Source organism: Podarcis melisellensis (assembly GCF_964234715.1).
Source record: "Podarcis melisellensis genome assembly, chromosome: 15".
Classification (NCBI taxonomy): Eukaryota; Metazoa; Chordata; class Lepidosauria; order Squamata; family Lacertidae; genus Podarcis; species Podarcis melisellensis.
The window spans coordinates 38,951,096-38,973,737 of record NC_138532.1 but is presented as its reverse complement, the minus strand read 5'-3'; the positions used below and the strand labels follow the sequence as shown (position 1 = coordinate 38,973,737).

Sequence of the window (22,642 nt, the reverse complement as noted above, 5' to 3'; positions counted from 1 at the left end):
TATTACTTCTACCACTACTACGATTTACAGCAGCCACCGCACCAATCCACAGCACGCACGCACACACAGGGGATGGGGGTTACAAACTGAAAGGCAGCAAGAATCCCCCAAAGAACAGCTTAAAAACAATGCGAGAGAGAGAGGAAACCATTCTCTCTCCCTCCTGCACTGGGGCTTAATCAGAGCGTGCAACACAGGACTACTCAGCCATTGCAATCGAGCGCGATCCTGTTTCGAATGGATGCAGGAGCAGGAGGCGCGGCCTATCGATGGGCTCGGCCGCTCTGCTGGCCCGACCTGACCCCAGATCCCCGCCGGCCAGGAAGGAGACGCACGTGGGAGTTTTTCCCCAGCCGAGATCGAGCAGCAGCGTTCGCCATGCAAGGTCCCGGCGGCTCCCGTGTGTGCGTCGTGTGCGGGGAAGGCGGGCGGGGCGGCGCCAAGTACCGCTGCCCGGGCTGTCGGGAGAGATAGTAAGTAGCGGCTGGTGCAAGCAGCGCCCCCCCCCCGAGCCCTTTGGTGGGCTCCGGTTATTTAGGGTCGGAAGGCACTCTGTGTGTGCTCAGAGGTGGCTCTGCGGGACTGTGTCTGTGCTCAGAGGCGCGGCTCGGGGGTGGGGAGCTCAATTTTTGTCGCGAAAGTGTGTATGGGCTTACAGCCCCGAGGGTGAAAGAGATCCTGTGTTCGCTTGGGTGTGTGGGCAGTTACCCCCCAATGGTGGTTTAAAGTGTTGGACGAGGCCCTGGGAGCCCAGGGTTCAAATCCCCACTGAGCAATGAAACTCCCTTGGGATCACATCCACAATTTTAAATGCATAGCTACCCCATCCGACCCGGAAGAATTACTAGCTCATTGTTGATTGAGCTAATGTGCAGTTCTTACTCAAAATCAATCCCTAAGGCAAATAAAAAGTAAGTGAATAGCAAAGGTGAGAAATATCTGTTCCATAATTAAAGAAGTGGAATTCCGTTACACTTCTGGCCCCCTCATGTAAAAAAAAAAAAAAAGTTTGGGAAAGTTCAGAAAAGGAGATAACCAAAACGATCAAGGGGATGGAGACACTCCCCTAGGAGCAAAAGTTACAGCATTTGGGACTTTTTAGGTAATAAAGAAGGCAAGTAAGAGGTGACACAATAGTCATTTATAAAATTATGCATGACATGCAGTAAGTGGCTGGAGAAATCCCCCCCCCCCTTTCATAACACTAGAGCTTGTGGATGGTCAGGGTAGCTGAATGTTGGAAGAGTCAGGGCAGATAAAAGATAGGACTTCTTTGCACAGCACGTAGAAGTCACTCCTGCAATGGCCATCAACTTGGATGGCTTTAAAAGAGGATTGAACAAATTCATGGAGGATGAGGCTATTCATGGTGATGGAAAGTTACCAAAGTGATGTACAATAAAATAAGCATAAAATATCAATGATGACAAACTAAAGCCACTGAAACAGTTTCTGCCATTATGCAGAGAAGTTACAGCTGAGAAATACCGTATTTTTCGCCCTATAGGACGCACTTCTTCCCCTCCAAAAATGAAGGGGAAATGTGTGTGCGTCCTATGGGGCGAATCCAGGCTTCAGGAAGCTATCTGCAAGCCTTGGGAGCCCGCAGGAGTTCCCGCCGGGCTCCCAAGGCTTGCGGATAGCAGCCTGTTCTGGGGGCTGGGGTTGGGGGAAGCCTGAGCTTCCCCCGCCCCAGCCCCGTGCCTGGGGGGGAAAAATAATTTCTCCCCCTTTATTCCCCCCCCAAAAAAATACTAGGTGTGCCCTATGGGCCGGTGCGCCCTATAGGGCGAAAAATACGGCAGTTTATATATAAAGCAGGAGACCGTTTTTGTGGTCCTTCTCACTGCCCATTATGCACTGACCTGCTGTTATACCATGAAGGAGTTGCAAATGTTTGGTTTAAACACACAGTTATTGATGTTGCAAAATTTTCAGGAGTAGCCAACACGGTGCACTCCAGACGTTGCAGACTTCAACTCCCATCATCCATGTTTTGCCATGGGAATCCAAAACATCCAGAAGGCACCAAGCTGGCCACTCCTGCATATTGTATTCTTTTATGTAGCATAAACCAATTTTTGAGGAAGGGCAATCTCTATAAATAATGAGTCGTGTTTTGTGCAGCGGTAATATAAGGAGCCTTTGTGGTGTGATAATGGTGTCAAGCTTAAGACTTGGGAGACCTGGGTTCAAATCCCCCCTCAGCCATGAAGCTCACTGGGTGACTTTGGCCAGGTCACACTTTTTTCATTCTGATCTATCTCACAGGTTTGTTGTGAGGATAAAATGGTGGGAGGGGAGAGAAACACCATATGGCCTTGAACTCCTTGGGATAGAAATAAATGTCTCCACTTAAAAAACACTTCTCTTTGTTGTTGCAGTTGTTCAGTGTCCTGCTGCAAGAAACATAAAGGTAGGATTATATATATATATATTAATAATGAATGGCTTGCTTGAGTACAGTGGTACCTCGAGTTACAAATGCCTCATGTTACAAATGCTTCAGGTTACAAACTACGCTAACCTGGAAGAGTCACCTCGAGTTGAGAACTTTGCCCCAGGATGAGAAGGGAAATTGTGTACCAGCGGCGCAACAGCAGCAGGAGGCCCCATTAGCGAAAACATGCCTCTAGTTAAGAACAGTTTTAGGTTAAGAACGGATCTCTGGAACAAGTTAGGTTCGTAACTAGAGGTACCACTGTAATTTGCTCTGCAAGGGTGCGTTTATAGTGCACTTTTGTGATGTACCATGCTTCTTGACAGATGGGCCTTTTTTTGGTCACAACAATCAGTCAGGGGATGAAGGGCTACAAGGAGTTTTAGAATTTCTTCTAATTCTAACGTTCAGGCTGTGAGTGCCGTTGCATTTTTAGCCAAAATGGCCTCCCCCGTGCACAAGAAAAGTGGTGGAGGACTTAAAAGCCTGAGGTTTTCAGAAATAACAATAATATCCCAAAACCTTAGTTTGGGTGGTGGTGATGAAATAGTTAGAGCCTAGGGAATTTGAAGGTGCTGCCAGAAGAGAGGTCAATATTGCCTCTAATCACCGGCAAATCTGGAATTATACTTGATAATCTGATGACATTTGTTATTTTAACCCATGTGCAACTGTACAGTGGTACCTCAGGTTACATACACTTCAGGTTACATATGCTTCAGGTTACAAACTCCACTAACTCGGAAATATTACCTCAGGTTAAGAACTTTGCTTCAGGATGAGAACAGCACGGCCGCAGCGGGAGGCCCCATTAGCTAAAGTGGTGCTTCAGGTTAAGAACAGCTTCAGGTTAAGAACGGACCTCAGGAACGAATTAAGTACTTAACCTGAGGTACCACTGTACTCATTCTATTGTTTTCCATATTTAATTTTTTGTCTGTTGTTATAATTGTTCTCTCTGTTTTATATATATTATAAAATGACGGGGCGGGAAAAATATATGGTGGGGGCAATCTAAACCAAAAAGAATGGCCTCAACCCCTCACTTCCCTTGGCTTGGGTGTAATGAGATGTGTTTGGCGTTTGAACAGAACAATGTGCACCCAAAGCAGAGCCGCCATGTCCGCAGCCTACAAGTCAAGAAACTTCCCAGAGGACGGCATCCATGAACAATGAAGGTATGTGCACCCTTTCCAGCTTGCTTGCGAAAACAAACAAGCTTTTACCATATTTTTCGCACCATAGGACGCACTTTTTCCCCTTCAAAAATGAAGGGGGAATGTGTGTGCGTCCTATGGAGCGAAGACAGCATAGCCCCGCGACCCTCTGCTGGCTGGAGAGGTGACGCGCGGCTATGGCAGTAGCCTCTATAGCCGCGCGCCCCCTCTCCAGCCGGGAGAGCGCACTCGGGGCTAAAGAAGCCCCACTTGCCCTCTCCCAGCAGGAGAGGTGACACGCAGCTATTGTAGCAGCCTCTATAGCCACGCGCCACCTCTCCAGCTGGGAGAGCACGTGCAGGGCTAAAGAAGCCCCCAGCGACCCTTTCCCGGCTGGAGAGGTGACACGCAGCTATGGCAGGAGCCTCTATAGCCACGCGCCTTTCCACTGCTCCCCAACCTGCTCATTGGGGCTGGTGGTGGGCTTCCCCCGCCGACCCCTCTCACTCTCCAGGCTTCCAAGGTAGCTGCCTGAAGGCGTCTGAACGCACCTTAAATGGCACCTTGTTTTAGAGGGGGAAAACAAGAGGGGGGAAATTCTCCCCCTCTCTTTGCAGCGCCTCCTGCCGCTTCGCTGAAGGGGCGCTGGGCAGAGAGGGAGAGAATTTTTTTTTCTTGTTCTCCCCCCTCTAAAACAAGGTGCGTCCTATGGTGTGAAAAATACGGTAATTGGCATTGATAGTTGGGGGTCATACTGAGAGAAGAGAAACAGTTGAGTCAGAGCATCATAAGGACCCTTCTGGATCAGACTAAAGTTTCTTCTAGGCCAGTATCCTGTTTTCCCACTGTGGCTGAGTGACAGGTGGCAAAGGCACCATAGCCTGATTGGGTACCAGCCCTGGTACTTTTGCTGGCACTACTTTATTCCTGCTTTTTTCTCAGGATGCTCTTGGTCAGTGGATGACATTTTGACAGAAGATGATGAGGACGATAAGGTGCCCCTGCAGAAACTTCGGCTCTTGGGTAAGTTTTCCAGTGGGAAATATTGCTAACTCTTCCTGTAAAGCAGGGATAGGGGAGCTTGTGGCTCTCCTGCTGCTTTTGGACTACAGCACCCATCATCCTAATCACCTGCTTGCTGTGGCTGATGGGAGTGGCAGTCCCAGTGGCCATTTGGTTATTCCTACTATAAAGAAATTCCTATGTGTGACTTGAAGCAATTGGTTCTTACATGAACAGATGACCCTGAGACTGTTATTTTATAGGTAGGGGGACATCACTGCTTTAAGAATCCATTGTCTGATTTCATGCCCAAAGTTCCTGAATAGCAGGCATGGGACCCTCCCAGATGTTGTTGTCTATCTGTCCTTGACTGTGGGTGGGTGGGACTGATGAGACTTGGGACCACAGCTCCCCCCATAAGTATTTGGGACCACAGCTCCCCCCAAAGCTCCCCTTTGTCCAGTATTTTCTGGTAAAATAAAATAATACATTGAAAGTACAGATTAAAAAACAAATCAAAATTACAAGGCTTAGGAGCAGCACAAAAGGTGTATTTTTTAAATAAACAGAGGGCAGATGATGTAGAAAAATGAAAGCAACAAGGTACATCATGAAAAGATGCAGTTTGTTGGGGGAAGAGTTTGTATATCTGAATTTGACAAATTAGAAATGAAATTCCACCAAACAGCATAGAAATGTTCTGTATCTTACCCTTAGGGATACGTAATTTGCACGTCATTTCCTCTGCAATAGCCAAATTCCACGTTGGGGGGGGGCAGGGTGAGAGGTTTAAGTACTGTAGTGTCTCCACTTTCTGGGCCAAATAAGGCAATCTTGTTTGCTCCTGACAATGGCTCTTCAGGTTCTTGGGGCAGAAAGTGGTTTTCCCCATCATCTCTTACCTTAGAGATGGGGAACCTTTGGACCTCCAAAAGTGTCTGACCGTTGGCCCTTGCTGGCTGTGGCTGATGGGAGGCCTAAGAACAACAGGATGGGTTCTCAGGCCCTGTGTTACTTTCATCTGGTGATGCCAGGCACTGAACCTGGGGCTTTCTGGATTCAAAGCCAGCACTCTACCCACTGAGCTCCAGTCCTTCTCCAAAGGATGGGCAATAGTCACCAATGATCTTCCCACCCTACTTCTTGGAGTCATCTCCCTCTTTTTCCGAAACAGGGGAATCTGAAGAACTCAAAGGCCTCCTCCTCAACCCCCACCTCGGCCAGCTGCTTCTCACTGTCGACCAGGCCAAAGACAAGAGTGCCGTCCTGAAGACATACATGCAGGAGCCCCTCTTTGTGGAGTTTGCAGACTGTTGCCTGAGGATTGTCGAGCCTCCCGAGAAGGAGAACGCACGCCCAGAGTGATTTTTGTGTGTGTGGAGCAGGTAGACGATGCCCCTCTCTGGATGGGGAAGCTTGTTATTTGCAAGGCTGGAGGAAGGGCTTCTCTTGTGGCTAACCCTTGGAGTACCATAAGCTGTAATTCCTAGCCCTCTTTCCTAGGGAGGGCACAGCATTCCCCTGGTAACCACGGGCCCTAGATTTGGGGGGAAATTAAGTGTTTGCACACGCTGCCTTTTCTGTGTTCCAAAAGTAGCCTCTCCACCACCTTTGATTATCTTCGGGCTGTAAAGAGGGTTCAGGTTTGGAACAGGAGCAAGAGCCAAGTTTCCTACTGCCCTTGCAATTGCATCTTGATCTTACATTGGATGGGAATCAAATGCAATTGCATCTAAAGTTACATTGCCCTGTTGATTTCAGTGAGACTTCCTTGGGGTGAACCTCTCCCCTGGTTTTGCTCCCATTAGTTCTGGAGCCATTGACAGAAGCAGGCTGGAGAAACAAACACAGCAACTTATTTCATAATCATGGACATTTTTATTGAGTCTTGATTTGTAGAAAATGGCCTGTATGTACGAAACTGATCCCTGTGTCTAATCCTAAGGAGTGTACTTGTACACTGAAATCTTATCTTCCTGTCTGAGCACTATTTGGAATTCTGCTTACTGAAATTTTGAAATGACTGAGCCCATAAACTTTGTCTTGCCCCAGAGTAGATTTGCCCACCTGGTGTTCACCAGATGTTTTGGATTGCAGAAGCCCATCTACCCTAGCCAGCATAGCTACATGCCAGCTGGGGTGAATGGGAGCTGTGGTCCAATATAGTTGGAGAGAACCCAGTTGGCAAAGGCTGCGTTTTTTTTAAAAAAAAGTCCCAAAGCAACAGTGGGTTTGTTTCTCTCTCCTGAGACAACAACCACCCTTTATTACAATAAAGTTTAAAAACATTGTTTAAAACAGACCTTTTCACAATACTTTAAAAAAGTTACCTTTGGTTTATAACTCAAGACAGTAGTTCACAATGTGATTTTCCTGAGGTATGGACTTGAATTCTAAACCCCAGTGGGTTTAGAGATTTTGCTTCCAACTCCTGATTATATAAATTGGAGTAAGATAACTGACATTTAAACTAATCTGGTGAATAAGTTACTCACATGCCATTCTAATTTTATTTTTACTGGACAGGAAGCTAGTAGCCTACACAGCTGCAGAGGAGGAAATAATGGCTAGTAAAAAATAAAAAAATAAAGCTTTTGCTTAAGCAGGCTTGTGGTAGGATCAGGGAGGTGAATTCCACTTCCACAAGTCTGCTGAGGAAACTGCTTCATTTCCTCTGTGGCTAGAACGGCCCTGAGGGTTGGGCAAATGAGGGTTGCCAGTCTGCTTGCTCGCCTGCATGGAATTCCAGATCACCTGTGGTGACCAGGCAAGGTGCTAAATGCAAGGCTGGGTGAAGTGAAGTCTCTCTCTTTGGCAGGTGTTGGTGTAAGCTGCTCAGCTTTTGTGCATGGACACAAGGCCCCCTTGGTCCCCAGAGAAGTGTGTGTATGAGGTACAGCTTGTCCTCCTGTATTTTGAAAGGATGGATAGAACATATATTTCGCAGAGAAATTGTGTGATAGGATCTCCCCCTGACATCATATGTGTATAGTGCTTGCAGTAATGGGGAGGTGTATCTTCCCCAGAGAATTGCCCTGTGACCTTCCACCAAGAGATGCCATTTTTGAGGAAACGGTATCCTAAATGCAGTGGGAGAGATGCAGCTTGATGAAGGTTCTTGTTGAGTGAGAAAGCATAAAAAGTGCAGTAAATAGTATATAAAAGCATGTAGAAGTCAGTTTTCAAGCTGAAAGGAGCTTGCAGTTGTCAAGGAGAATCTGGTTGAAGCCGGTCATGGTGCAGTTGTGGGTGTGCGGCCTGGTGTCTGCGTAAAGCAGCGGAGATTTCCTGCAGTGGAACTTGATCGAGCCCTAGGAAGAGAAATGGGTTACCTTGGTGAGCCATGTCCAGGCAGCATGCGCAACACTGAATGAGGCGGACCAATGGTCTGACTCAGAACAAGGCAGCTTTCTATGTGGCTGGACTCCCAACTTCCACCAGCCGTGGGCAGCATGGCCAGTGGTTAGAGATGATGTGATATGTAGTCCAGCAACATATACATTGCAGGGGGTTAAGACTAGATTCTCAGGGTTCCACCCAACTCTACAATTCTATCGGGAGGGACACAGGTTTTCTACCCCCTGCCTTCTTTATAGAAAAGGATGAGCCTTTGATGTTTCAGGGCAGAGTTTGGCGGCAGGCTTCAGAGTTGTGCTTTTTTATTTTTACATACGTTTTGGGGTTTTCGAACTGGCACTGACTCTGAAAGAATTCTGTCCACCTCCCTTCCACTTAAAGCAACTATGCAACATGGAAGACAGTAACCAACCAGTTTTTTGGGGGGGAGGGGGGTGTTAGTCGCATGATCTTTACCTGTGGGAGGGCTCTGATGGAGGTGACCCCTTGCGTGCGCTGCTTGGTCTCTGCCTTGTGATGGTTGTTCTGCTGCAGCACTTGGAGGCAGGCCAGGAGGGCGAGGTCTCTCTGAAAAGCACCCAGTGTCACCGGGCCGCTTGAAAGGACCAGCCCAAGAGGCCAGAACTGGATTGCTGCATTTAGGGGGCATGCTTTTTCCAACTTGCTATATGTCTCGCTCAATGAAACCGTTGCCCTAAGGCTGGAGGAGAGGGGGCTTCCTTCTAAGTCATCCAACTCCTCTGCGGCCAGGACATCCATCTTGGCCTACGGAAAGACAGAAAATATTTAAAACTTTTTGGGAGGGGGAGGGGAGCAGAGATTCTCAGAAAGCAGAAATCTTTGTTGGTGCTATTTTTTCTGTTGTGTAACTGTAGCCTCATTTCCAGCTTTCCAATAAGCTGCTGGGAATAATTTGATCTCTTACCTTCCATTTTTTCCAGGTCTGTTTTATAACCCTGACAGCTTTCCGTAGCCTCTGGAAATGTTTCCTGGCCAACCACGAGCGAACAGCTGAGAAAGAAAGACATTGCATTAAGGGAGTATAAGGAACAGGAGGAAAGGACCTGATACAAGTGTCCATGCAGCCTAGTATCATCTGCTCTGACTGTCCAGGGCTTCGGGCAGAGAGAAGGCTCCATCCCATCCCTTGCTACCTGATCCTTCCAAATGGAGATTGAACCTGCAGCCTTCTGCATGCAAAGCAAGTGCTCTCCCACTGAGCTGAGTCCCCTCTCTAAAATGTACATAGAAAGCCTTCTACCCAGTCAGACCGTTTGTCCACCTATCTAACCTAGGGGTGGAGAACCGTAGGCATGGGGTCTGAATACAGCCCTCTAGGTCTCTCTTCTCTCCTCAGGTCACACATTCGCTTTCTAGACTACACCCCTCACCAGGCTGCTTGCCTGGCACCTCCTTAAGGCTTTTTGCCTGGCTGGGATGTGTCCTTGAAATCTGACCATACCGCTTTTGCTGGTCTCGCCGGAGGATGGAGCGTTAGAAGTGTATACATTCACAAAGCCCAGAACAAGGTAGGTCCAGGGCACCTTGGAGACCTCCTGAACATTTCTATCCCAGCTTGATCACCGAGATAATCTGCAGGAGCTTAGTTGGTCATTTCCCTCATCTGACAACATCAAGAAACCCAAGTTTTTAGTGTCATTGGCCCAGCCCTGTGGAACACTCTGCCAACAGAGATTCAGCCAAGCACCTTCTGGGCCAGCTTTTAAACGCCTGCTGAAAACTTTCACCAGGCTTGTGCAGGCAATTAAGAAGACCTCTTTGATTTTGTGTATAATTGTTGTAAACCATTCTTTTGTGCTTTTTATGAACATCTGTATATTAATATTTTTAAAAAATATGAAATAGCATAGTGCCACAGTAAAATTTGCCTTTATTGCTGAGGGCATGTGGCCCTAAGAAGGGAATGTAACCCCTTGGCCTGAAAAAGGTTTCCTGCCCCCGAGCTAACCCAGGTAAACCTGCCTGCTCACCTGACTGGATGACTGTGGCCGACGCTCTCTCTTGAGCCAGCTTCCTCCTCTTAAACCTTCGCCAGCAGCACTGGATGCAGAAAGCTTTGTTAGCTAAGACTCTGGCTCGCCCCACTTCGAGGAGCTCCAGCTACAGAAGAGAAAAATAATAAGTCCGTTAGTTGGAGCCACATGCAATCAGGCTTCTGCCATATCTGGACCGCGCCCAAAAAGGATTTAATTTTATTTTTAAAGAGACTAATTTAACCTCCGAGGTGAGAAGAGTTTCAGAGTCCAGCGGAGGAAGGAGATAACTTAAACTTCATCGTGGGCAGATGCCCTGTTCTAAGTACAAGTAAGCAAACCTACCTGAGTGGAGATGCAGTGTGGTGTAATGGTTAGAGCAGAGGCAGCTAGCCTTTTCCAGGCAGACCCTTCGGAGGCCACATGCCAAGGCAGGCATGATAAGAATGGAAGTACTCAACGCTAACTTCCAAAACACTTTCTTACCAGCTATTCTACACTATTTAAAATAATTTTTATATATATTACTGAACAACATTTTGGCACCATAATAGCAGACAGATGGGAGGAATCTGAATTTTTAAAAAACCTATTTAAAAACACATTTTGAGGATGGCTTGGGGTGGGGAAGAGTACAGCCTGCATGTGAGTGAACCTTGGTTGAAAGTGTTGGATTAGGATTTATTTCATTTTAAATAAATGTATTTGGTACATTCCTATCCAACCTCCTTGGGCAAACACAAGAAAAACAAACCAAACATTGGCTCATTCCTGTTTTTAAATGAAAACCAAGGCTACATTCACACAATACATTTAACATGACACAGCCATGGCTCCCTCAAGGAATTCTGGGAGTGGTGGTTTGTTAAGGGTGCAAAGGGTGGTTACGAGACCCCATTCCCCTCCCATAGCTACAGTCTCCAGCGTTCCCTGAGAGGAGGGACTGATTGTTGAACCATTCTGGCACTGCAGCTCTGCGAGGGGCATGGGGCTTATCTTGACAACTCTCAGCACCCCTAACTAATGGCAGCTCCCAGAATTCTTTGAGGAGAGCCATGCCTGCTTAAAGTGGCATAGCATTTTAGAAACATTGACATATGGTGTGATTTGCAGGAAATGGAATTCTGTTTCCGATGAGAGTGAGGATGAATCCATGCCACTGAAAGTGTCCCCCTTACCGTGGAGTTCGTCATAAATACTTTGGTTTTTCCACAATATACTGGCACAATACGGGGTTGGTTCTCTGTAGGCTTGAGGTGAGGGGCATCAGGTGGGCAAATTTTCTGAAGGATCTCCTGGACCGCAGAGCATAAAGCATCGCTTTTGTCCTCTGCAGAAGATGCTGTCATCAAACCTGTGAGAAAAGAAAGGGGAGTATTTTATAATGTATTATTTTACTGCAAGAATCCTAGAAATTGTATTACTGGTTTTATTTTGAGGGTGAAAATGACTTTAGCTTTTAAACATCTGATTTTTATCGGTAATTTTAATCTATGTTTTAATATTTCATGTAAATTGCTAAGAGGTTTTAGGATGAATTGGCAAACACATCTTGTAGAAATAAAAATAAAGACAAAAACATGGCCGACCACTTAAGACATGGTTGGCTTGCCACATACAGCTTGACCTAACCTCATGAGAGACCTGACCCTGTGCTTACCTCCACTGGCTGGCCTGGTCTGCTAAAGCAAACAGAGAAAGAGAGATGCGGTTCGTTGCTTGAAAGGAGAAACAGCCCCGTAGAGAGAAAAGCGGGTTTTTGCAAGAGCAGCAGAAGAATCCAGGGTGGAGCTGGAGAGACGAAAAAGTGTAGTTGGAAAGGTATTGGATTCATGCACAGGAGAGGAAAATAAAGTAGCAGTATCCCTTACATAAAAGCAGGTTTCTGACAATGCCATTTTGACATCAAGAAAAATTCCATTCTGCCACGTATAAAATTTTGGCTTGTATAAGATCATAAGAAGAGCCTGCTGGACCAGGCGAAAGGTCAACTAGATGCCTACAGGGAACCTGGGTGCAACAGTGCTCTTCTGAACTCGTGAGTCCCAGCAATCGGTCTATATAGGCATGCTGCCTCTTACAGGAGGGAGAATACAGTTGCATCATTGCCAGTGAGGGATGATAAAAATGTGCATCACCACCCAACACAAGAGCTAGACATAAATACAATTTTTAAAGAATGAAATAAAGATTCCAAGGTTGCTTATCCACGCTCAAAATGGGACATGTGCAGGAAACTTGACCCTGCACCCAAACATTGTGCTCTTCGTTTTTAGCTGGCTCCCAGAAATAGCACCAGAAAGTATTAAGAGAAAGAGAGGAATTTAAAGTGGGAGAATTGACAGAGATTCTTAGATGGCTTTTCAGTGCACCAAGCTGAGATCAGTAAATTTCAGACATATTTCAAGTTACTAAGGAAAAAGACTTGATTAAAGAAACACACCGTTCCCCATAACGTGTGAGGAGCCATTCTCTTGATGCGTGGTGTTTGACTTTTGCTTTGGTGATCTCCTCAGCACTTTATAACGCTCCAGGAAGCTTTCAAAGGAAATCCTGCCAGGTCAAAGGGAAGGGAGAGAGAAAAAATCAGTCCAAAGCATTGTTGATTAAACAAGTGGAGTCTGAGGCATCCTGAACACAACTGCCACTGCTCAGCCTCTCCTACACTAAACGTGCCCACATTTCACTGGATGCCAGGACTGAACACTCCACCTCCCCATCTGTTCTGAACAGGAGAGAAGTGCTAAGAGTTTCTATCTGAGAAAGAGTGGTAGTGGCCTTTCCACACAATGATGGGGGGGAGGGGCGTGCACACCCTGCTTTTGTGATCCCCTCTTTTTCTACTTTAATTTTAAATGTGGCAGCACAAGATTGCATCCTAGACTGACCTCCCTGTTGTGATTAGATATCTACTTGCAATCTACTTGTTTTATGGTGGGGGGATAGTGTAGTGTGGTTGTTGCCAGCAATCAGCCTGAATTTGTACAATCTACTCCCCCACCCTAAAGAAAGAAGGAATCCAGATGAACATGGGCAAATCAGTGTCCCCCGAAATATAAAATCAAGGGGAAAATGCAACTGTGGACAGCCTTACCGAATTGGAAAGCCTGCAGCACTGATGTTGACAGCTTCCACGATGCCACACGCCTCCAGCTGCTGCAGAACCTGGATGATAGGATGATAAGGCAGGGTTGAGAGCTGGTGCCCATTCTAGTGACTTTAAATTGAAGGCCAGAGCTATGAATTAAGACGTCCCTGGTTCAAATGTCACCTGCGGCACAGGTACTTATGTGGCTTCGGAAGTTCAATTCTGAGTGCATTACCTCGTCCTTTCGGAAAAGAGCTGCCTGGCAATCTGCGTTGGGCTTGATGCAGCGGATGTAGTGTGGGGTGGTGCTGTGCAGGATCTCCATCAGCTTCTCGAGTGACCCCTATAGGACAAACAGAGGATAGCGTGTTGTGCTCATCATTCCCTCTATTTCTGATGCTCAGGCTGTGAGCTCTGATGCCTAGGGAGGTAAAATCATACTGCCTATGCCCAAGCATAGGCGCCGACTCCATGGGGCTTGAGGGGGCCCGAGCCCCCTCAAAAATTCGTTTGGGGGGGCGGAGCCCCCCCAATAATCTCCGGCGCCCCTCCAGCAGAGCGCCATCGCCGCCCCTCCCCCAGCCCAAAATGCACAGGGAGGGGCGGGCTGCATGCCTCCTGCCCTCCCTCCCGAGCAAAAGCTCCACCCAATTTCCTTTGGAGCTGATTAATAGGCGCAGCACGCTCTCCCCTATTCGCTCACGAGGAGGTGGCGCCACTTTATTTGCATATTCATGAGCTTATTTATTATTCATGAGCTTTCCCGGGCCCCCCCAATATTTTTTATAAGTCCGCGTCCCTGTGCCCAAGAGTAGGGTCAGGGGAGAGATTCATTTCAGTTTGTGCTAGTTCGCACTTTCTGTGTGGAGCGAAACACAACCATGCTTTGAAATGCACACGCCTCTAAATTTTGCTCAGGAGTTCTCCAGCCAAACATTCCTATGTTAGGGTGGAGTGCGCATAAAAATGCAGACATTAGTAAAAATTAATATAGACAATGCATTGTTTTGGGGAAATGGCATAGCAAAAATGTGTCCATTAAGAGAAAGTCGCACCATGACACCGATGACATTTAAAATAAGTATATATTGCAAACTGGTGTGGAAATGCAGAGAGCTGAATTTGAGATTTGAAAAAACGAGAATCTTGTCCGAATTCCTAAAGGGCCACTGCTAGCCAACGTAGCCAATACTGAGCTAGATGGACTAGTGGGTCTTACTCAGCGTAATGCAGCCTTTTATGTTTCTAATTCCCTGACATGGTGAGTGTTCTTGGCACTCTGGGCACACACAAACACATACCCAATTCATGCAGAGGAACAGTGAGTCTGATCCTGCATGGCCCGAGCTTGCAACCTAGCAAACTGTATAGAATCCTCAGCAAAACACAGCTCTATGACAGGATGCTTGGGAAACAAGGCCCTGTGGAAAACTGGTTCCCAGCCGCTGGGCATTTTGGAAACATCTAATCTAACATTACAGATGATTGTTCTGTGTACAGAATGACCATTTGTTCTGAGAATCCCAGGTTTTATTCTGTTTAACAAACACTAGCTTCTAGCCCTCACTGCTGTACAGAGAAGTATGGAAGAAGAGAAACAAACAACAGCTTTGAAGGTACTTAGCTTTAAAAAAGGTATAAATATGGGGCATACCTTGAATTTGGAGACTACTGTAAGCACCACAGGTTTCATCTGAGTCCTGATGTCGTTTGTGCTTGTTTTTTGGCTTGTGGTTTCCACAGGAAACAATTTCTGAAGCAAAGAATCCTGGGACAGCTGTAGTAACAGAACCAGTTCTGGGGGGACGGGGTCCTTTTTTGGGGGCAGGAAAGAGAAGACAAGGAGCGTGCAATTGTTATTATTTTCTGAGGGAAAATTGTATGAAACATTTACAGGGAGCAGGAGGAAATATTATAATTAGGACAATGTATTTGCAAACAACTTGGGAGAAACTGGATGGAGAATACTTTCAACTTAACAAAATACTGCGACTTAGGGGAATATCCTGGACCAGGAGGCAATAACTGGGGGGCGATTTGGCACCCAAAGAGCTCTTTGCGCATACCCAGAGGTCTTGCGCAAAACCCAGAGGCTTTGTTATTTCTGCAGCAGGGTCCCTGTCTCCAATGCCTTAAAGCCACACAAACAGCCTGAAAGAAGCTTTATTGCTCCTGAGAATAAGTCTTCTCACACCTGGGCTGATTGGAGCCTATCAGAATGAAAGGTGGGGAGTCGGCCACTGAAGACGAGCTCCTACGCAGAAGAACATCAAGGAACAGCTGTTCTATATGCTCCAAAGCTAAACATTTAGGAACACTGGAAACACAAGGTGCCTCAGTTTCAAGAGAACAGCGTGCAAGTTCTGTTATGTACAATGGAACTTTAAGGAACACACACTTTAAGGCACTCCAAAAGAAGGTATTTGAGCACTCCAAATCATTTGCCCATGTTTGTGTGCAGAAAGCTGTAGAAATAGCTGAAAGGCAAAACATGGAGATATGCAGTGATCATTGAAATGCATCCCTAATTATTATTGTTGTGTAATTATAAGTTTAGTGCATAATCTTAGAAGGGTTTTTTAAAACAAAAATTGCAGAAGGGGGCATGGCTGTGACTATTACAAAGGGACCCTGCGCATCTGAATTGGCCACTGGGAAAACCCAGCCAGATGGACGGGGTATAAATAATAAATTGTTGTTGTTGCTGCTGCTATTGCACTACTGAGTGTACCTTGTTCTTTTCCACCATTCCTTCCACCTGATAGCGGACATCCCCAGCGTAATGGGAGACAATGAAGTTGGGCTCCTTACTAAACCGGTCCCTGCTAACACACCGGTTATCAGACAAAGCCACGTCAATCCGGGTTTGAAGCTGGCTGGTGTTGGAGGGTCTGTTGAGGCGGCATTCCTAAGAGAGAAAGAGAGAGAGATAGTAAGAATGGGGAAAGTTGGACTGACAGAAGTGTGGAGGGGATGCCAAGTGAATTTTAACTGACACTATGGAGAGCAGCTCTATCAGTAAAGTAAGTGTTTGCCATTGTGGGTAAATCAAACCTCCAACTACAAAGGTATTACCTCTCTTGAGAATTAGATCTGAGTGTCGGACTAAGAACTGGGAGACCAGGGTTCAGTTATTATTATTATTATTATTATTATTATTATTATTATTATTATTATTATTATTATTATTATTATTATTTGTATCCCATCTTTACCCCAGACCAGGACTCAAGGTGTCTTACACAAATTAAAACGCACAGATAAAATACAAAAGCTGGAAACATGTAAAAGATAATGGTCACAAAGTAATTAAAATAATATTAAAAACTAATCTATTAAAATACAGATAAAGGTTCAAATCTCCACTCAGCCATGAAGTTCACTGGATGATTTTCAATGTTGTTGTTTTTAACTGATCACTCTTCCTGCTGTGATGTCAAATTTTTTTTTTGTGACCCACTCCACCCAAATTGTGTCCCTTAAAGCATTAACATTTCTTGTTTTGCAAAACCCACCTTTTACACTTTGGTCCCCAGAGGGTCAACCATCGGTCAACGTGGTCCTTGGTCCGAAAAAGACTAACCACCCATGTTCAAGACAAAATCTCTTACTCCCCTGTAAATAGGAGGCTGTGCTGCCTTTGTGAAAAAGTTCCCTTTATTACAGATGTTCAGGGTGTGAGTGCTAATGCTTATCAGCCAATGGGGAGCTGAATATCTACCCATGAACAAGATGGAAGGTTACTGTTTTTGTTTGTTACTATGGTATGCATTTTTGTGTTTTTATATTGTACACCGTCCTGCGATCCTAGGATGAAGGGTGGTATAGAAAGTTAGTTAGTTAGTTAGTTAGTAAATGACTGAACGAATGAAGCCTGCAGGCTCGGGCTAGGGAAGCATGAGGTTGGCAGAAGCACAAGAAATAAATAAAATTGCTTCTCCCTAATCCTAGTCCAACATTCTAACCACTATGCCACACAGTCTTGGCTATATATATATCCAACAGGCCTACTCCATGGATGTCAGCACTCTCAGAAAGCCAGGAATGACTAGTGGTTTCAAAGCAGGCCCAAATCACAGAAAACTGAGCACTCTGGACCCACCTCGTTCAGCAGAGAGAAGATGCTGACTGGGCTGCCTTCGATTACGTCCAGGCAGCACTGGTTGTCCTGGTAGTTGATGAAAGACCACTCCAGGCCTTCTGCAGCATACTCTTCCTGGGGGAACAGAAGGAGGAGGAGATGAGGAGGCCACTCACAGCATGTTGCCCAAGCCCCCCCCCCCCCCCCGATGTTGGAACTGGGTGTTGCAAAAGAGCTTCGTGGGAGAACCTGAACATGGGCATTACCTGCTGGGCTTTGAGGAAATGGCTTACAAAATGCTGCTGCAGTTTCTCATTGGCATAGTTGATGCACAGCTGCTCCAGGTGGTTGTCCGGAAAAGATTCGAAGCCGTAAACATCCAACAGGCCTGGAAGTTGGGGTGGGAGACAAGGTGGCTGATCCAGCAATCTGGGGTGCTTCACTTAAAACAATGTCCTGCCCTCCCCCGCTCCAGGGTCGCCAATGTGGTGCCCGTGAAAAGTCTCTAGCAAAATCCCCTCCAAACTCCACAGCATACAAGAGAGGTTGTTTGCTCTTCCTGCTCAACTCCTGTCTGCACTGGGGTGTCGGAAGCTGTCTCATATCAAGCAAGACGATTGGTCTATATAGCTCAATACTGTCTACACCAACTGACAGCAGCTTGCCAGGGTTTCAGGCAGGTAGTGTCTCCTAGTCTTACCTGGAGATGCTGGGGAATGAACCTGGGACAGAAGATACTCAGCCATTGAGCTTTCGGGCCCTTCCCACTAGTTGCCAGGATTGGACACCACCCGTCCACCCATTCTGAACAGAGCAGAGGAGCATACAGCTTCTCTCTATAAGCAAGCATGGAAGTGGCTGGTTGAAGTGCCTTTTCCACCACTGATGGGGATGACTGAATTTTTGGGGGTGGGAAGCAGGGCATGTTGACATCATTTTGTGGTCCTATCTCTCCTGCTCTTTTAGATGTGGCAGGCATTTTGTGTCATGGTGCATGTCCCATGGCAGCAATCTTGTGCCCACAATACTTCCTCAAAATTCAAAATTTGCCCCGTGGCCAAAACCCCACATTGTCAGCCTTCACCCGCAAGCAAAGGTGCAGTGGGATTCATGTGACCAGTCTAGAAAGTTATTTGCAAATTGAAAGTATTCCCTGCCTCCAACCCTACCTCACCCCAGGTCTGAATGATTTATATCCAGGCTGCAGAATCCAGCTTTTTAACAGCACAGTCTGGATTTCCTGGGTGCAAGATTCATATGCTTGTGTGTGTACACAGTCCAAATAACCCTGTTGATACCCCACACCCAGCAGGGATTGAAAAATGTTACCTATGAAGTTGCTCCAGACAGAAGGATCTGCATTGATGCTTCCATTGATCACGGCCACCAGCCAGTCAAATACCCTGCAATAGAAAAATGCTACTGTGCCATCCCAATCGGCTGGAGAGACGGAGACGCTGTTTGAAGCAGCTACAAAGGGAGGAGGCAGACACAGAGAAGCCTAAACGTTTGTGGCACAGCTCTTGTGCAGGGCTTAATTTTCTAGCCTAAAATCTGTTTCCGTATTGAGGCTGAGTCTTAGGACAAGTGAAAGAATGATCCTTTCCCCACCTTGCCTCCCCAAAAGCACACATGCTTTGTGCAGAGTTAACTTGGGGAATTGCAAAGATGGGCTCAAACCAACATTTAAAGCAATGGCCCTGCAAAGGTTGTCTGATCAGACAACTCCCATCATCCCTGATCAGTGGCTATTTGCTGGTTGGAGACTGGTGGGAGTCGGGAGTCCAAAACATCTGGAAGGCCACAGGTTCCCCATCAGGGCTCTAAAAAATTGTGAACCTGAAAAGGTCTAAACACAAACTTGGCCAAGCTGGTTTTCATTACGAGTGAGAGTTGCTCCGACTAAGTTGCGGCATATCTGCGTAGCAGGGTTCCAGCCAATCAGCCTTCCCCTTTTCCAGACACTCCATTCCATTTCATTCTCCACCCATAACTCCTGGCTTCCTATTTCCAGACAGAGGTGGCAGTCCCGGGTGGGCGACCTCCCACAGGCCACATCCCAGTGGTGCGCAGGGCCAGAGCAAACATGGATGGAAAGCAAATGTTATCTCTGAACTATAGGCTAGTTTCTACACACACTCCTCTATCCCCCCTCCAGACAAGCAAAGAGGCACCATCAAGGTTCAGGGGCACATCTCAGCCATGCCAATTATTTAAAGGGGGGTATGAAGTTGGTGAGCGGTGTGGCTGGGAAGGAGGAGTGGCCCACAGAGAGCTCTGAGGGCCACAGAAAGTGTCCTGGAGGTTGCAATTGGCTCCCAGGCCTGAGGTTCCCCACTCCTGAATCAAGTAAACAGAATCATTATCATTGTCTTGCAGTTAAAACCACCTGGAGACTAGCACAATGCAGCAAATAAGGCACTGGGCTTGGAATGTGAAAGCCAAACCAGACCCAGATCTGCCGCACAGGTTATATTCTCCTCCACAGGCTTGCCTACCTTACAGGAGTGTTACCAGGACTGAATTAGGCTGCTCCTTTTCTTTTGGGGGAGAACAAAAGGCAAGGAAAGACAAAGAGAGAGGGCGACACAGAAGCAGCACCTGAAACAAGGTCCAGAACACTTACTTGGCATAGACGACCTTGGCAAGACAGTCCCTTCTCGTCCCACATTCAACCTTGGGGCAAGCCTTCTTGAATACCTGCCGTTGCTTCCCAGCCGTTATCGTCCGGATCCGCAGCGTTTCCAGCAACTGCTCTACGGGCACCTTTAATAATCTGGAAGCAGTCTTTGCAAATCCTGGGTTTGGAAGATTTTTTTTTTAAGGTTCTGTGGCTATTTTAAAAAAAGATTCCCACTTAATCTTGCAGTTTGTCCTTGGTTTACCACTCATTGTCCTTGGTTTACCACTCATTGAGCAAGACAACTCAAAAAAGTTCACACACAACCTTAAGCCAAAACACACTTTAGTGATTTGCCCTCTAAATACCTGCATGATGCTCTCTGTAGTGTGAAGGAGGCTGCTGTAATTCTTGCCTACCATCCTGGAAACTTGGGTTGAAAGCTGTTCTAAAAATATAATGAATAATAAAACCAATTTGGTCAGGGATTGGAGGGATCATGGCGACTCACCTGTGGCGCTGTCGTCCAGTTCGCAAGGCTGCGACTCGTCCTCAGCCTCAGAGAACTGGATGTTTCCCAGGTGGAGAAGACCTACTAATATCTGGGGGGGGGGGGAAAGAAAGAGACAAGATGCTTCAGGGGTGGGAGAACACTTTGGGGCACATAGACTATTCAGGTTAGCTAGGAGCCAGCACTCCAAACGTCCCTGCAGAATCTGGGTAGGAAGTCATCAATGTTCACCCTGCCAACGATTTAAGCCAGAAGTAGGGAACCTTTTTGACCTCAAGGTCTGTATTCCCTTGTGGGCAACTTTCTGAGGGCCACATACCACTGGTGACTGTGGCCATCCTCCTTCCAGGCATTAGGAAGAGGCATTATCATAGTAAAGCCACTAGCAGGGGCACAGATCTGTGTTTCAACCAACCTTGAAAACATTATTCTGCGTGTAGCAGTCAATGCCCAGATGCGACATCGCCTCTCGTGTCACCTCAAAGGAGTCCTCTGTGGAAGAGAAAGAGACCCTCAAGTTAAGTCTCTTAAGAGTATTATCCCCATTGGGAAGAAAGGTGTGAAATGGTGCTGCTGGTGGAGCAATGACTGGGCGGAGCAATGACTGCAAAATTTCTCTTTGTATAGTAGGTTAGTTTCTACACACATTCACACACACCCCTCTTTAGCCTCCATCCAGGCAAGAAGGTGGTAATAGTAACAACATCTTGAGGAGCACAAGTTTCTAGTCTTCAACGCAGCAGCAGTTGCAACCCCCCTGACAGATAACCATCCAGCCTTTACTTAATAGAGAGCCTACATTTATTTAAGCTTATTCTTAAACTTCCCCACTGCTTCCCCTAAAGCAGCTGAGGTTCCTTTTACAATATATGGTCCCAAAGCAACACCTTCTAGAGTCTTTTCAGGATTTGGAAGCCAGCAGAATTTTGCTCCTTCAGGGACGTCCCATTCCAGTCGTTCTTCGTGACTGGCACCTTTTGCAATCTGGAAAGGAAGAGTAAACAGTTCAGGCAATTCTCCTCAAAGCAAAAAAAAAAGTAACAAAAATTATTACAATCATATGTAACATAAAATCTAGCTGAAGACAAAACAATTACAATATTTTCCATGCAAAGAGGCATTTTCCTAAACTAAGGAACTTGCATACAGATTTGCCAATTTTAAAAAATTAAGGAATGAAGGAATGAGGAGTTAACATCATTGTTTTCTTTACTCCCCAATTACTAGTAATATACAGAAATATGAATAATATATGCCTGCCTAAACTTACTTTCACAAAACCCACATCTTGGAATAAACAGGAGCGACCACACAGAATCCATCCCTAGAATCGCCAGACAGGGCAGGGAGAGATCCTTGCCTGAAACCTGCTGCTGCCACCCAGTGTAGACAGTACTGAGCTAGATGGACCAGTGATCTGATCTGGTATGAAGGCTGCTTCCTGTGTTAATTAACTGACATCAAATTATTTCAGGGGATTTGCTCTTTGTGTTCAGTTAATTTAGAAATACTTATCAAGTTTAAGTTACAGATTTTGGGACCCTCAAAGGAGCAGGAGCTGACTGCATTCCCCCGCAAGTAAACATACAAAAAGGAAAGGTCATGTATTTGAAATAATAATAACAAAAAACACAGACGGCACAAACCTGGTAGAAGATATGAAAGTTCCTTTCACACGGGGCTTGGTAGGCAACCCTTGTTTTCTCCAGCAGGAAAGTCTGGATGGAAGCACTTGTTAGATGCTGAGACCTGGAAAAAATGCTCAGAAATATTTTTTCTTTATATTTCTAAATATGTGGAAGTTTGTGAACCCCATCAACCCCAAGGATGAATGCCAAGTTCAGCACATGTCCTCATGGCAATAAAGACAGCACAAAATTTGCAGTTAGGAATTGGTGGCAATGTCAGCCAACTTCAGTGCTGTCGAGCTGTTTGTGTATATCTCTAGGTTTTTAAAAAATTCATACCTGTTTAACTGAAGCTGGATGTATTTGCCAAAACGGCTGCTGTTGCTGTTACGAAGGGTACACGCGTTTCCTGCAAAGTCCAGCCCAAGTGGAGAATGAGAGAAGAGGTAGATTAATGATCAAAAATAACACACCAGTCAAGGCAATTCTCCCTCTTAAAGAAGGAAATGTAGCGGGTTGACAGACTCTGAGAATAGACAGCTCACCATTCATATGGACACAATGGGAAATCGCTGTTACTGTAGAATAGGGTTGCCATATGACTGGAATTTCCCGTACATGGCCAGAATACTGCCGTCGGAAGCAGTGTCCAGGTGCAAATCTCAAAAATGTCTGGGAAAATCGGGAGGTATGGCAACCTATTTTCCTTTAAAATAGCTCCAAAAAAGCTCAACAACTTTGGGTAAAACTAAAGATGGCTCAAC

The 22,642-nt window shown here is 46.2% G+C and overlaps 2 protein-coding genes across 7 annotated transcripts in view; one reads left to right on the top strand and one right to left on the bottom strand.

The window, feature by feature from the left end:
- Window positions 1-222: 222 nt before the first annotated feature.
- Window positions 223-9,027, top strand: ZNHIT3 (zinc finger HIT-type containing 3). The gene is made up of 6 exons (XM_081890717.1): window positions 223-473; window positions 2,385-2,416; window positions 3,532-3,618; window positions 4,540-4,620; window positions 5,774-5,984; window positions 8,898-9,027. The coding sequence occupies exons 1-5, from the start codon at window positions 238-240 to the stop codon at window positions 5,962-5,964; spliced, it is 627 nt and encodes a 208-aa protein (XP_081746843.1). The 5' UTR covers window positions 223-237; the 3' UTR covers window positions 5,965-5,984; window positions 8,898-9,027.
- MYO19 (myosin XIX) overlaps window positions 6,455-22,642 on the bottom strand; it is a 37,592-nt gene continuing 21,404 nt past the window's right edge. For all 6 annotated transcript variants that reach the window (XM_081890270.1, XM_081890269.1, XM_081890268.1 and 3 more), the window contains 19 exons: window positions 22,218-22,287; window positions 21,897-21,999; window positions 21,138-21,234; window positions 20,666-20,742; window positions 20,251-20,341; window positions 19,746-19,917; window positions 18,449-18,522; window positions 17,386-17,507; window positions 17,141-17,254; window positions 15,770-15,946; window positions 14,693-14,851; window positions 13,274-13,381; window positions 13,045-13,115; window positions 12,394-12,503; window positions 11,129-11,304; window positions 9,948-10,077; window positions 8,882-8,967; window positions 8,413-8,721; window positions 6,455-7,910 (listed from right to left, as the gene is read on the bottom strand). In XM_081890270.1, the coding sequence (XP_081746396.1) occupies window positions 7,782-7,910; window positions 8,413-8,721; window positions 8,882-8,967; window positions 9,948-10,077; window positions 11,129-11,304; window positions 12,394-12,503; window positions 13,045-13,115; window positions 13,274-13,381; window positions 14,693-14,851; window positions 15,770-15,946; window positions 17,141-17,254; window positions 17,386-17,507; window positions 18,449-18,522; window positions 19,746-19,917; window positions 20,251-20,341; window positions 20,666-20,742; window positions 21,138-21,234; window positions 21,897-21,999; window positions 22,218-22,287 (2,375 nt within the window). In that variant the 3' untranslated portion in view covers window positions 6,455-7,781. The remainder of the gene's footprint in view (window positions 7,911-8,412; window positions 8,722-8,881; window positions 8,968-9,947; window positions 10,078-11,128; window positions 11,305-12,393; window positions 12,504-13,044; window positions 13,116-13,273; window positions 13,382-14,692; window positions 14,852-15,769; window positions 15,947-17,140; window positions 17,255-17,385; window positions 17,508-18,448; window positions 18,523-19,745; window positions 19,918-20,250; window positions 20,342-20,665; window positions 20,743-21,137; window positions 21,235-21,896; window positions 22,000-22,217; window positions 22,288-22,642) is intronic.

Excerpts from the sequence above, each read along its gene's own strand:
- ZNHIT3 (XM_081890717.1), top strand. The coding sequence starts at position 238 with ATGGATGCAGGAGCAGGAGGCGCGGCCTATCGATGGGCTCGGCCGCTC. Across the intron at positions 474-2,384 it reads CCGGGCTGTCGGGAGAGATA|TTGTTCAGTGTCCTGCTGCA; the intron begins GTAAGTAGCGGC and ends TTGTTGTTGCAG. Across the intron at positions 4,621-5,773 it reads GCAGAAACTTCGGCTCTTGG|GGGAATCTGAAGAACTCAAA; the intron begins GTAAGTTTTCCA and ends TTTCCGAAACAG.